Source organism: Conger conger, chromosome 14 (assembly GCF_963514075.1).
Source record: "Conger conger chromosome 14, fConCon1.1, whole genome shotgun sequence".
Lineage (NCBI taxonomy): Eukaryota > Metazoa > Chordata > Actinopteri > Anguilliformes > Congridae > Conger > Conger conger.
In genome coordinates, this window is record NC_083773.1 from 36,056,862 (window position 1) to 36,071,568 (window position 14,707).

The 14,707-nt window shown below is 39.9% G+C and overlaps 1 protein-coding gene across 1 annotated transcript in view; it reads right to left on the minus strand.

The window, feature by feature from the left end:
- rspo4 (R-spondin 4) overlaps positions 1–9,597 on the minus strand; it is a 45,786-nt gene extending 36,189 nt beyond the window's left edge. The window contains exon 1 of the mRNA XM_061220472.1: positions 9,553–9,597. Within this exon, the coding sequence (XP_061076456.1) occupies positions 9,553–9,586 (34 nt within the window). The 5' untranslated portion in view covers positions 9,587–9,597. The remainder of the gene's footprint in view (positions 1–9,552) is intronic.
- Positions 9,598–14,707: the final 5,110 nt, after the last annotated feature.

Consider the following 14,707-nt stretch of genomic DNA (forward strand, 5'->3'; position numbering starts at 1 on the left):
TATATATATATATATATATATATAGTGTCTGATAAACGTATTTAACCGCACTTACAAACTCATTTTAGTCAAAAACAATTCTCGAGTTCTTGGTATCGTCTAAGTCAGTGGTCTCCAACCCTGGTCCTGGAGAGCAACTGGGTCTGCTGGTTTTTGTTTTCACCTTAAATCAGCACCCTGTTGAGACCCACTTATCCAGGTGAGGTGCGTTAACTGTGTAATCAACTTCTCCAATTGATTAATTGGAGTGCAGAGTAACAACAAAAACCAGCAGACCCTGTAGCTCTCCAGGACCAGGGTTGGAGACCACTGGTCTAAGTAGAGCAGCTTGCTAAACTGATGCAGTACATTGCCAGTAATTTAAACGATTACACTGGTATGACACTAATACAATTTTCATTTTATTTAATAGTGCCAAATTCTAACTGCTGTGAAAACATTCTCACTAATATAGAGCTGCATGTTTAAAATTTGATTTTTTAGTAATACAATAGCCCTTAGATGTTATGGAACTCCTGAAGACAATTATAGCATTACAGCATAATTATTATATTCATAGGGGAGAAGCATGTGGGTATATGTCATGAATATTACAATGACACAAAACACACTGTACCAATGCTGATAAATATTTACTGTGTCCATTCATCCCACCAAACTTTGAGCATGGTATTTCTGTTAAAAAAGGCAAGACAAACCACGATTTAACAGATGCTTAACAGTAGAAATGTTTGACCATTGCTCCTTGCTTTATATCACACAAAACAGAAGCACCTTCCACATTGGGAGAAATCCAACATCCATCCACTCACCCATCCATCCATCTATCCATTGCCTAACCCGCTTATTCCTAGTGAGGGTCGCTGGAGCCTATCCCAGCATGCATTGGGCAAAACGCACCCTGGATGGGTCACCAATCTATCACAGGGCACACGCAACAATCCCTCGCACACATACGGCCAATTTAGAAAACATTAAATATAAGACCCTGAAAAGGCCAATATATGCATTTGTAATCCCTGTTACATTGTATTTCCATTTTCATTTTGCTTAAGTAAAATTGAAGAAAAAAAGAAGAGGTTGTAGAAGCAATGAAAGAATGTATATTTTGTAAATTCACTGTTGATTTTCTATAGGTTCCAGATTAACTAATATCTTTGCTTTGGTATAAGTCAACCAAGAAAGTGAAACTGAATAAAATCAGAAGTAACCGTGCTTTCAAGTTCAACAGAAAAAGGATAAGAAAAATTGTTTCAACATGTTTTTTCTATGGTCTAATTTAGCAAGCCTGGGTTTAAATAACTGTATTCTCATCCAAAAGAATCTCAGAACATTGGAACTAATTTCTTGGGTGACCACCTGTACTTGTGTCATGAGAGGAACCGTGTCCAGTGCTAACGTTACCTCAGGCGAAAGAAGTTGTTACTGCGTGCAATAGAACCTGGTTATCTGCCAGCGTCTCTTTCATCCTGAGATATGGTTGGACTGCGGGCCTCTGCTGTCTGTCTGAACGGTGATCTATAATCAGAACAGATATGCCCTTCTGTTCCGACCGTCCTCGGCATCTTTAACACATCACACGGGCCGCGGGGCTCCCCGCTGCGCACCAAAAATGTGTTACCAATGAAACGGGCCCACGGCTGTACGGGCCGGGGTGGAAACGGAGAAGTGAAGACGTTTTTCTTCTTCGTTCTCTCTCTTTATTTGGTATTTTTTCACGGCCGGAGAGCTGCCAGAGGGTCGGGGGAGAGGGGGCGGCCACGTGTTTTCGATCAGGGCAGCTGTCCTTCGCTGAGAGAAACAGGGGGAGATGGGATAGAGACGGGGGTCTCCTAATCCTCCTGCTGACCGTTAGCATGACTGGCAAAAAGGGGTCTTCCACAAAATTTGTCAATATGGAAGGGCTTGGTGTGTATGTGTGTGTGTGGGGAGTGTGTTGTGAGCTTCTGTATCCGTGTCAGGGGTGTAGTCACAGATTTTTGGCCCTGTGTAATCTCACTTTGGGTCCTAAGTCAGGGCCCCCTTGGAAATGTCCTAACCTCCATAACATATTTCTGTGTGCATGTGCCTGCGTGTGTGTATTTGTGTGTACGCACAAAACTAGTGTGCATGTACGCATAGGTATGTGCATGTGTGTGAGTCTGCTTGCATGAGTGTAGTGTGTATGTGTGTTTGTGTACAGGTACGTGTGTGGGTGTGTGTGTATGCACATTTGTGTGTGTGTGTGTGTGTGTGTGTGTGTGTGTGTTTGCCAGGTTTTTGTCATTTGTGACCATAAATTACCAATGGCGTGCATGCTTATAATAAATACTGACATAAAACTTCGCAACTGTTTTCACTTCACTGAAAAATGCATTTTTCTAACTTTCAATCATCCACAGATAATTTGTCAAAAAAGTATGCTTTCCAAAAAATGACACAATGCATTTGTTATTCGGAACATAATCTAGCGTGATGTCTGTCTCGGGTGTAAATGCGTATAATTTTCTAAATCTTGAGCTGTAAATTTAGAAGTAGCCACTGCATTACAGCGTTAAGCTGCAATCACCTGCCGTGGTATTGGCTAATACTGCGTAAAATAGTGTGATATATTTCTACCACAGTCTTTGCAGACAAATTCCAAATTGAAATATCCCAATATGTAATACTGTTTTTGTTATTTTTGACACAGTTATGGCGAAAAGTGTTTGGGACTTGCAAATACAACGCCCTCGTACAAAGCAAGCTTGCTTGTTCATTTTGATTGTCTCATTTTTCATCTTCCTTTTAAAGGATTTCAGAGACCGGTTCAGTTCCAGAGTTTAACAGTCATATATTACCTTATATTTAGGGAAGAATAATTGCAATATGTTACCTTGAATAATGACATAGAAAGTCAATACAATGCTCTCAACACTATATTCTGACCATTATCTTATATAGTCTTAATCGATCTACATCAAAAATCAATTGTCAAGGTTTTTCCCCATTTTGGAGTAGCTAATTGTGCCACATTGAGTCACATCCCACATACACACACCCACACACACACAGACACACACACACACACACACACAGACACACACACACAGACACACACACACACACACACAGACACACACCCACACACACACAGACACACACACACACACAAGACTCTGGGTGTAGTCACGTGTGCACTGGTGACCATGCAACTAATGACAGGCTTCTCTGAGGCATAACAAATGCATACATCGATAGTCCAACCTTTGAATCAAAGGCTGTAGGTTTTGTTTCCCAGGTAGGACATTGCAGTTGTACCCCTCTGTAAGATACTTAACCTGCATTGGCTGAGTATAATATACAGCTGTATAAAATAGATACTGTATAAACTATGCAAAAAAAAGGTGTGTATGTCACCCTGGATAACATCTGCTTAATGCCTGTAATGTAATGGACAGGTGTGTCTTTCATTGAAAACACCTGGCATGTCACTGGGAGGAGCTGATGTGATGGTAACTGATGTGCTGCTGGTTTTTGGTGTGTTTCAGCATGAGAGATACATTTCGTTACGTGTGTCTTTCATTGGCTAAAAAGTCCACACACCCTGTTCTCAAGGCCTTAATTGGCTGCTGACTGAAAGGAAATCACATTGACAGCCCTCCAGGACTGGAGTTTGACACCCCTGCCCTATACCCTATGGAAGGTAAGAGAACATGGGGTTTCCTGATAATGGCCAAACAGCAGTGAAATCACATACAGCACTTTCCGCAAGTCCAATAGTCCAATAATTACACTCTATGAGAGTATGAGAGTTCCAAGTATTGTATCAGAGTGAAAAGTGCAAACCCGTGACTGCCAGAAATGAGATTTTCCCTGTTATTCCTCTCCTCCAAGATCTGACAATATTGATTTTCAAACCATAAATGTCTCTGTGCCCACTGGGATTTGGCCCCGTTTCTGAACATTCTGTCCTGATATCAGCTTTTAACCTGTTATGTTCAACTTTACGGAACAGCAATAATGTTTCACCATCTGAAAGTAGTTTAAAAGTATATTTTTCACCATAAACATTATCTTTAGCTCAATTAATATCAATTTAATTAATATTTAGTGAAATGAAGTTTTTCACCTCTTACAGATCATGGTTTGCTGATGAGAATCAATATCAATTTCCATTAAAAAAATAACTTTCAAACTGTTTTTTTCTGTACACTGGCAAATATTTGTCATTCACCATATTTGCTTCAACACATCCTTATTTTATTTTGTTTTTTTCCCAACATTTTTGAAATAGTTTCTGTTATGGGGGCATGTTGATTAATTCAAACAACACATCTCTTCAGTTAGGTGTCAAACTAATTCTAGTCAAATTAATTTTTTGCACTTGAAGCATGGTGCTCCTCCAATAGGCTTACCAGTGTAAACCTGCATGTTCAACAAGCTGCCCAGATCTTTATGCCATATTTTGCTGGCTTTGAAGGCATGTATTGCCTAAAGGGGCAGCGACCTCTGAATGCCACCAGGCTTTTGTCCACGGTGACATTAGGACCTGGGTTGTGGAGTAGTGGCAGCCGCTCTACCCACTTGTCCCACACTGTCCTAATAGCTGCCAGCTCATCTCTCTCCCATCTGCCAGCTCTTTTCTCCCGATTATCAAACCTGATGACCCTTGAGAAAATATGTAAGATCTCCAAAGACATGGTGGCTCAGAATATGGCCCTGCCTGTCTCTGCATCCCACAAGCTGGCTGTCATTTCACCTTTGGACTTATAAACCCCCACCAGGATGAGAAGCCCCAAATAAGCATGTAAGTGCTTATTGTCCAGTTCTCTCCACTCCTGCCCAAAACACGCCTCCCTTCTAAATTAGTCATTTCTGGAACAATTTTCTGGATCGAATCAGGAATGACCAACTCAAAAGCAGATTTTATATCCGTGACAAGTCACTGCCATCCTAGTGGGCCCTGGCGCTGCCTTTATTATGTTTGCAGCTGATGTTGATTTTTTGATATGAATGACTTTCCTGGAGTTGATGGGTGTGAGACATTACCCTCATCATCTGAAAATTCATCATCATGATCAGAATTGATCTCAAGATAATCTTCACTTTCAGAAACTTCCTCCTCTACTTCACTATCCTGACCAAAGATGTGTTCCAGAGCCTCCTGGGCTGTCATTCTTCTGCTCATATTGTTCATCTTTCCAACCTCTGAGAGAGTACAGAGGCATAATGTTGGTAGGACTACATGCAGGGGCCCTTTTATATGTTGCCCATCCTCCCTGAGTGTGGGCGGAGTTCTCCCGTTCTCATCTTAGGTAGAATGATATTTGATACATTTTGCATTTTCCCTGCAGAAAGTGAGGGAAGGGGTGTAGTTGGGGTCCAGGAACAAATTCTGTGTGTGTGTGTGCAGGTGTGTGTGTGGGTGTGTGTGTGCATGTGTTTGTGTGTGTGGTTGGGTTGTCTCAGATATTGGAAAAGAAAAAAATCAGTTTTGGTCTAAATTAGATCATTTTAGCCTTTGTATCCTCCATTAATCAAATTGACCCGAACAGTATGTGTGGGGGGGGGGGGTTGCAAACACGTTAAATTAGTCATTTTTCATTTACATGTTCATTACAGTAATTAAGCCCAGCAGAAAAGGTTTAATTGATTTTTCGATTTTTCCTGGATTTTTAAACTTTGAAACGGGTCATAGCAACATAACAGGAGGGTTGAAGAGAGCTGTTTGTGCTGGTATGTGTGTCTGGGTGTCCAGTTGGGCCTACTAAGAAATCTGGAGATCTTGCACTCTTGAAACTGCATGCCCATCAATGCACACTTGTCAACGTCCCTAAAACTCTTACTATTCGGCCAGAAAACGCAGCACTACACACTTTTTGAAGGCTTAAGGGAAAAACCAAGCATGGGCAGCACAGCACCTCTGTCAACAGTGCACCGTTAAACACATTTAGGCATGCACTTGCCCAAAATCAGACCATCTACGACAGCAGCCATTTTCTATTCATCAAAATAACTGCAACACAATGTAGAATTTTGTAAAGCCTTTATGGAGAGGGTCATAGCCTTTTTTCAGCAAACATGTCAGTACATGTAAAAGGATAGGTTCTATGCCGCGTGCCTCAACCTGCTGTAGGTTATACTGTAGCCCTCCAGTAGTTCTATACGTCTTTAAATAAACTATCATACGACCTTGATAGCACCAGTGGGGTAATGCTTGATGACATACTGTATGTCATTAGAACATAACTACTACATAACTGTCGAAAACTATACATCTAGTCTCTGAATACATAATGAAACAATTATTTAATAAACACTTACAATACAGTCCATACAAATTTGGACATTGGTACAATTTCCTTTCTTTTGGCTCTGTACCCCACCACATAAGATTTGAAAAGACATCCATATTGGTTGATCTGTGAAGCAATTACATCCCTTTTTATACATAGTCCCCCCAATTTTGGGGACCAAAAGTAATTGGATTCTCAGCTGTTTTGGATTAGTCAGGTGTATTCCATCGCTGCGCAGGTATAAGAGAGCTTTCAGTATCTAGTCTTGATTCTAGCCTTTTGATTGCTTTTGGAGGCTGTTATTGGTGTCTGTCAACATGAGGACCAGAGTTGTGCCAATGACAGACAAGGAAGCCATGAGCCTTGATTGATGTGAACATATTTTTTCCTCTGCTCTGCATCACGTCCAATCTGTATTTGTCTTTTTAAAAGAATATTATTTCTGTACTGAAAACAGACCCAACGTTTGGACAGTCACTCAAAGGGAGACCACCCTTCTCTTTGTTTTTACGGAGATCAGAAGGCCTTAAAGACTACTGCAGAATGAAAAGAAATGCTTATCTCTCACTAATTTTGACTAAACTTTTACACTGTGCTGGAGTCCCACTGAGATCAGGATCTGTTTCAATACATTTTTTGCAAATCATGTTTAAGTTACCCTTTCATCCTTTCAATGCAACACTGAACTTCCAATGCAGTACCCCAATACCCCTGCCCCTGCTGCACCCCAATATTCCCCTAGGGGGCAGTACTACCTGTGTAAATTGAATGACTGATAATGCATCATTGGCTCACTTGTTCTACTCCTGGAACAACATCACTATGGTGGTCACTGAGATGCATGCAATTTCTCAAACTAATACTAAATATAATTTTTTCAGAATATCCACTATGAATTCAGTCAACAGGAACAATGGTTTCCATGCTTTAAATTTGAGGGTTGCTTTAAGTTTTGAAATCTTCGAGATGTTGGCGAAATGCTTAATGGGAATTGAACTTCGGAAAGATTGGTTTCACTGAGTACAGCAGAACTGTAAACACATTTCATATGAAGTGGTGCAAATTTTCCTTTGAAATGGCAGACCATATGCAGACTGTGCCAACTATGGCCAGAAGTGAGACAACGATTTGGCTCGGCCGTGCCAGGGAATGATAAAATGGAATTTCTGTTGGTCTCATCGCTCATCACTTCTGGTCAGACCAGCGGACGCAACAACTAAGAATACCATGATTTCATTCTCTTCCAGTATACGATGGTGCATTGGCAGTGTGGAAAATAGCGAGAATATGCATCACAGAAATTGGAGGAGTCACGTGCCTGCCATCTTCTCCTGACTTTGGCAGGAGCTGTTGCAGGAGGGACATCAGGTTGAGTTCGGAGTTGGGAAAAGTGGGAAAATAGATTTCACGAAAGGCTCAAGATATTCCAGTTCCGATCCACCTATGTACCGTGGGTTCTGCAGCAATAATAGACATGCTAAGGGTTCTTCGTCAACGATGGAATGAAAAAGTCCATTAGAAACCAGTAAGAAAATGGCTATTACTAAAAGATGACCAAAAAAGCTATGCAACCACTGAGAGAAGGTAATGCTCATGAATTTTACCACGAACAGGACAATTCAAATATCCAGATTTTGTCACAAAGTTATGGCTTCTTGTCCGTTTTCCCTGAAATTGCATCTTTTTTTCAACGAAAGACATTTGTAGGACCAATTTTTACATATCAAATAGAAACATGTCAGACAAATAACCACACATGTAAGTTTGGGGAGAGACAGAAATAATTGCTAGACTAGCTAGTATGCTTGTGAGATTTGATATTTGTCTGTACAAGACTAGGTGGTCCAGCAGTGTCTCCCCCAAAGTCGAAATGAAACCTGCGTATAACATACTCAAATTACAATTTGGCAGACTCATAGTCTCAGAGATGTAGCCCCAAGATAGTAATCGTCCATGATTCTGTAAACTCCAAAAACATTCTCCCACTCGCTTTGGCCCCTGTCTTCCCTCCTCCCTCGGAGTCCAGCGCATTGGCCCCGGAATGCATCAGACTAATTCCAAACGCAGCCGAAAATGCCACATCCACATCCAAAGTAATGCAGACTGACAGCAGGTCAAACATACGGCAGAACTCAACCTGCTCATCTGAAACAAGGTTACAGCAAGCAGTATTCACTGTGTTTCAATGCAGGTGCATTCAGGGTTTCCCTTGCCTTGAGATGATTTGAAGATGGTATTTTAATGGTCAGAAATGTCCTCATGAAAGTTTGAATGTCAGTGGCTAAATGTGCTCTGTAACCAGGCATGAAATTCCCTATAAATATTAATTTTATGTAGCTTTTAATGCGCTGATTATTATTATTTTTTTTTGTATTACAGTAGTATAGTAGTTGTGTTACTGAAGTTATTTCAGAAATACAGTACATATATTTATTTATCGATGATTTGTTGATTGATTGATTGATTTTTTATTTGTAAATCATGTGTTTGCAACCAAGTTAACAAAGCAAAATGTGGAGAAATTAATTAGAGTAAAAGTTATGGGGTGGCTTTCCAGTTAATAATTAATATTGTCAATGGATGAATGTATTTGATTTTCATTCATAATTCTTTGCAGTAACACAGAGTTGGAACCAGGGTTCATTATGTACAATTTTACATTATTATTATTATTATTATTATTATTATTATTATTACTAAGAGAGAATAGAGTGGCAGCAGTTCAGGTTTAAGTTCAGAAAAACGGTTAACGGCAGTTTTGCGTGGTTCAAAGCAGCTTGTACCAGAAAGTATAGTTTTCAGCGATATGAAATTAGGTTTGCCAAAGTTTTAGTATGATGTATAATAAATACAGTGTTACAATAATTGTTTTTGTTTATAATATTTTTTTTTCTTTGTCTGGTATTTTGAAATAAAACGATTTGGCCGCGGATATGCTCAAACTACAAATTGCAAACCTTATGTTCCATATAAAAGCTTTGATCTTGCTCTAGGTAATATAGGCAAAACGGCCATGAATACGATAGTCTACTTAATAAATGTTTTGGAAATGATTTCCAAAACAACATAAAACTTTTGGCATAAAATTGTACTATTGCACATTAACAGAGGCAGTATAAGCATGTTTAAGTCACCTACGTATATCATATATGCTACATCGCGTTGCTTCTCTTAAGTTTGATGAAGCCTTTGATTAAAATAGCCTAGCAAGCATGCCACCGTCGCAAACATTCCCAACAGCAACATCACAATATGTTAATTCAGCTATAAGAAAGTTTGGGAAAATCGTTCTTACCACTTCGCTTCGTTGCAGTCGGGCTCAACATCATTGCATTGCTGACCAGGGTTAAAATCACAAAAAGTCGCAAATGCATCTGGGCAGACAAGGACCGCGTTAGAATAGGTTTAAGGACATCTGAAATAATTCTGGGATGCGCCTGTACACCCAATACGCCGCGAGCCCAACTCCAAACTGTTTACTTGGAGGTGGCATTAAGTAGCATCCCGTACTGTTTTGATTCACGGGAAATCCCAGTTGAACTCCCCCACGCAACTGCGGCGCTCCGACCATTAACCCTCTGCAGCCTTACCGCACAATGCTGATTTCATCATTTCAAAGAGGGTAGTAAAGTGTATTAAAAGGAAAGGAAAATAACTCTTTTTTTAATTGGGTACCTGCAAATTAATAACATATGTATATTATCAATCGCAGGCAGCACATGACTTCACGGCATACATTGAGGTAGATTACTTGATGGAAAGTACAGACCACTGTGAATAGCTACAACCCACTGTGACGAGTTAAGAAAATATACACGCATATATCCAGTTATAATAACACGGTTCCATATTGCGAACTTCTGACGTGGTATTAGAAATAGGCTTACTTTCTTCGGGGATTCATTTATTCTGTTGTCGGTAAATTTATGAGGCACTTTGACCTTGTTTATGACTTAAATGGCTGACCTTTACAGCCATATAATCGACTTACTTGGCTGTATTCGATCGTTTCCGCTCTAATGGCCTAATCGACCTTTACAGCTCAAAACCACTGAGGAATCCACATATCATATTTGGTGCATACAGTGAAGTCTAATAATTTGTTGGTTTCAGTGAATCCATATTAGGCTATAGGTTATGCAGGCTATGCAGTGGGCCTATCACATAGTAGTATGACACCTGCGCCTCTTTTAAGAGTTTGTGGAGAGTCTCACTGATTTAATTGGCTGTGGGGACTTAAGATGCTATCAGCTTGTTCACAGTGTATTGGCTGTGAATATTTGTTATTTATTTATTTATTTAAATCTGGTCTTAATTGTGTTACTTGGAATGAATATAGTGTCAAAAGTTCAAGCCTTCCAGTTTAGCTAGATTTGAGATATAATTTAGATATATATTAAACATTTTTATTAGCAAAATAAAAGCATAAAATCTATCATTCGTAGCTTCAAATACCTTAAATGTTATGAACATATATTCTCTTTTCAAATTTCAGAAGCAGTTTTGAAAGTTCAAAAAATAATTTCATTGAGAGAGAGGGAGCGAGAGAGAGAGAGAGAGAGAGAGAGAGAGAGAGAGAGAGAGAGAGAGAGAGAGAGAGAGAGGTAAAGGTTACAGTTGATAACCAGCACCATACATGAAACATGGGAGATCTTTTCCCCATTTCTGAACCTGTACTTCATGCGGGTGCCCTGGCATGTTCATCATAATTAAAATGATACTTTCATAATTTATTTTCAACATCACCACAGTTTTTATATGTCTGCTATCCTGTGTTTAATATGGGAGCCATTTATTTAATGAACTGTGAGGTCCCCAGTGAGGTAGGTTTCGCTTTAAGTACCTACAACAAGGTTTTGGGTATCTCATTGGCTCTGAAAAGTTGCACAAACCCTGCTTACCTCTGGCTAAAAGCTTTCCTTGGCTGGGTTCTCATCAGGTTTTTATTAGTCTTAATGCTAGTTTTCTCGTAACTCTTTCTTTGTAACTCATTTATAAAGGTTACATCCATACGTCCATTTTCTAAGCTGTGTAGTGTAGGTAGTTCGTCTTCATTGGGAAGGTGTCACAGCTGTATTACTTGCCACAGAATTAGATTTCAGTCAAAATTATCAAAGAAAACATCACACATTTGACAATTTGTGTCAAAATGATCATTTCAAAGAGAAATATTGATTTCAAGAGTTTCTTAAGACTTTTGAATTTGGAACTAATAATATTGAAAGCAAAGTGTTGTGCTTGAGACTTGATACCATGTTTTGTTCAATTTATTTGACATAAATCCGATTCTACTGTACAGCAGAGTAGAGCAGTAAGCAGCATAGTCACAACATCTTCTCAATGGGCAAACTACCTCCATGCTACGTCGCGACTACCTCCCACAAACGGAAAGAGACAGAGCGCTTAGCTTGGCCTGATGCCGCTTTTCTCAGTATGTTGTCTGGGTATAATAGACGCCATGTTTTTTTGTTTTTTTTACCCCCACCAGTTGTTCTGAGTCCCACCCTCATAGATGCCCCCTAGGCAACCAACGTCATAGCGTGTGCCTAGAACCGATGCTCTGTTAAAATGTTAAACATCCGATAGGCACGTTCAGTTCACATGTGGTATCCGATAAACTTCGTAATTTACTTGTGATTTTATAAAAATACGATTACTCTCAGCATGAGATATTTTTTCGACCAAGAGTGAGGTTACCTTTCAAATATTATGTGAAGTGTGTAGCCCTTTATGTGAAGTATGTAACCCTTTGTTTGAAGTATGTAACCCCTTGTGTGAAATATGTAGCCCTTTATGTGAAGTATGTAGCCCTTTATGTGAAGTATGTAGCCCTTTGTTTGAAGTATGTAGCCCTTTATGTGAAGTATGTAACCCTTTATGTGAAGTATGCAGCCCTTTATGTGAAGTATGTAGCCCTTTGTTTGAAGTATGTAGCCCTTTATGTGAAGTATGTAGCCCTTTATGTGAAGTATGTAACCCTTTATGTGAAGTATATAGCCCTTTAGTGTTGAGACACATGTTTTCATTTGCATTCTACTTCCTGTGTCTCCAGAAAATGTAATCCATGCAAATGTTTTTTTTTTCCCTCTTTTGTTACAAAAGTGACAAAAAAGCACCTGATACCCATAAGAAGATGGCAATAATGCATGCAGGCTTGCAAAGTATTATTTTCCCTGTAGGTTGAACATCATTAAAAAGAAGTGCGTTGTTTAACGAGCTTAATGCAGACGGTGACATCACTGGAATTTGAGGGTAAGTGCTCATTTGGCATTCTGTGCCAGTGACCTTATTGTTTTTATGTGTCCAACTGAACACGGATTCCATTTCTGGAAGCTTTGCAACAGTATGTGTGTTTAAACGGTTGAAGGCCCATCTGGGAAAATGTTCTTGACAATGTTCTGGCTACACGTTTGTGCTGCCAATGTTGTCTGAGGAGCTGCCATCAAAAGGTTTCAGAACAGTTTCAATATTTACAGCCCCCACTGACTAATGTTTCTGAATGCAATAGATATGTGTTTTTGTCTTTTTTGCATTGTTTTCTGGACCCATACTGGTTTTTCTTCCAGTTTCAGGTTGAGAAACAGATGTGAAGCAACACAACAGCTTGCCTTTGTATCAATTCCATTTAATTATGACTCTACCCCAAATTAGAGGCAAAGATAACAAAGTGGTAGTTAGTGATTAAATCCTGAAAACATAAAAAGTACATGCAGGTGTTAACTGTAACAAAACACCTTCGGGCTAATCGAGTCTAAACAATCCATTATGAGTACCAACTAACTAATGGGGCAGCCATACTTGGCCATAACATCTCTGTCAGGTTCTGTGATTTTTCTGTTATCTGTTTTTAAGTCCTCAGCATTTTTGCCTTTTGTTACCTCTGTGCTATCCATAGTCTGTTTCCTGCTCCGTTTACCTTCATCCATTTGTTTCAGCTGTGCCCCATTTTGTGTCTCCAACCCCCACACCATATACGTACTTCCTTCGTGTCTTCTCCAAGCTGTTTCTAATTATCTGTTCCCCAGCACTTACACCTGTTTATCGTTTAGTTAATTTGTTAGTCTATTTAAACCTGTCCTTTTCAGTTTGTTGATGGTAGTTTGTCTTTCTGTTATTCTGTTACCTGCCCCGGTCCTAGCTTCCCCGCACCTGTGCCCTGTTGTTTTCTGTCTAGTTTTGCTCTGCTCTCTTTTTGGTTTTTTTCTCGTTTGACCTCTGCCTGTGTTCCCGATAATGCTCTGCCTGCCCTCTATGTACCTGTCTGTTTAGATTACGACCATTACCTGTTTTTGACTACGTTTTGGATCTGCCCCTTTGTCATTAAAGCCTACCTTATTCATGCTATCTCGGAGTCTGCGATTGGTTCCTCTGTCCCCCAAACCTGACAATCTTATATAAGACTGGGCGGTCCGGTAGTATTATGATTATGAAAATGGGCCTGTAGCTCTAAACATCGTGTGTTCGATTCTCAGCCGGGGTGCTGCTGTTATACCCTCGCACAATGTATTTAGATCAGAGCTGTTTCAGTATTACGAGTTCCATGAAAACATTACATTACATTAACGGCAGTTGGCAGACTCTCTTATCCAGAGCGACGTACAGTTGATTAGATTAAACAGGAGACAATCCTCCCCTGGAGCAATGCAGGGTTAAGGGCCTTGCTCAAGGGCCCAACGGCTGTGCAGGTCTTATTGTGGCTACACTGGGATTTGAACCACCGACCATGGGTGCCCCAGTCATTTACCTTAACCACTACGCTACAGGCAGCCCTAAAACAGTGATATGTGCAGGTCAATCTGGAAGAGGCGATCTGCTAAAGGTAATAACGTACTGTATGAGAGCATCATAGAGTCTTAGCCTTAGCTAGTTAGCATGGCTCTCATGAAAAGATAAATATTTACATTTAAATTGTTAGTATGGCTGTAACTCTAAGCAAAGCCTCCAAATTATTCATTTTTCCAAAGGATGGCATATCCGTATAAGGATTCATATTGATTATGTTTCTGTTATTTTAAAGTAGAGCCTATGTTGAATTCCCATCGTCCTCCATGGACGTCGTCTACTATAAATGAGGCCTTGCCGATCCTTTCAATGGACTAATTTGAAAAAACCTTGTGGCGAGGTGCCACCATTGGGTCAAAAGACACCTTGGCTGCACAAAAATAAATGGTTTGCATTACTTTTTAAGTATGAGTGAAGTGATCCCTTTAAAGACTCAGATTGGAAATACATCTGTTTTCTTCTGCCGTTATCTTGGCTACTGTCCCAGGACAGGTGCCATGTTCTTTTCGGATTCTTGGAACAAAAATTATCAATATACAGTAAGTTTTGTTGGAATGGTTGCCCTCACTTGCTCAAATGGAGCATCTAATTGGCTAATAAGCGTGTGCTCTATTCCAAAGCACGCAATTTCAGCTGCTGCTCCTGAACAAGCCCAAGTTTGTAACTTA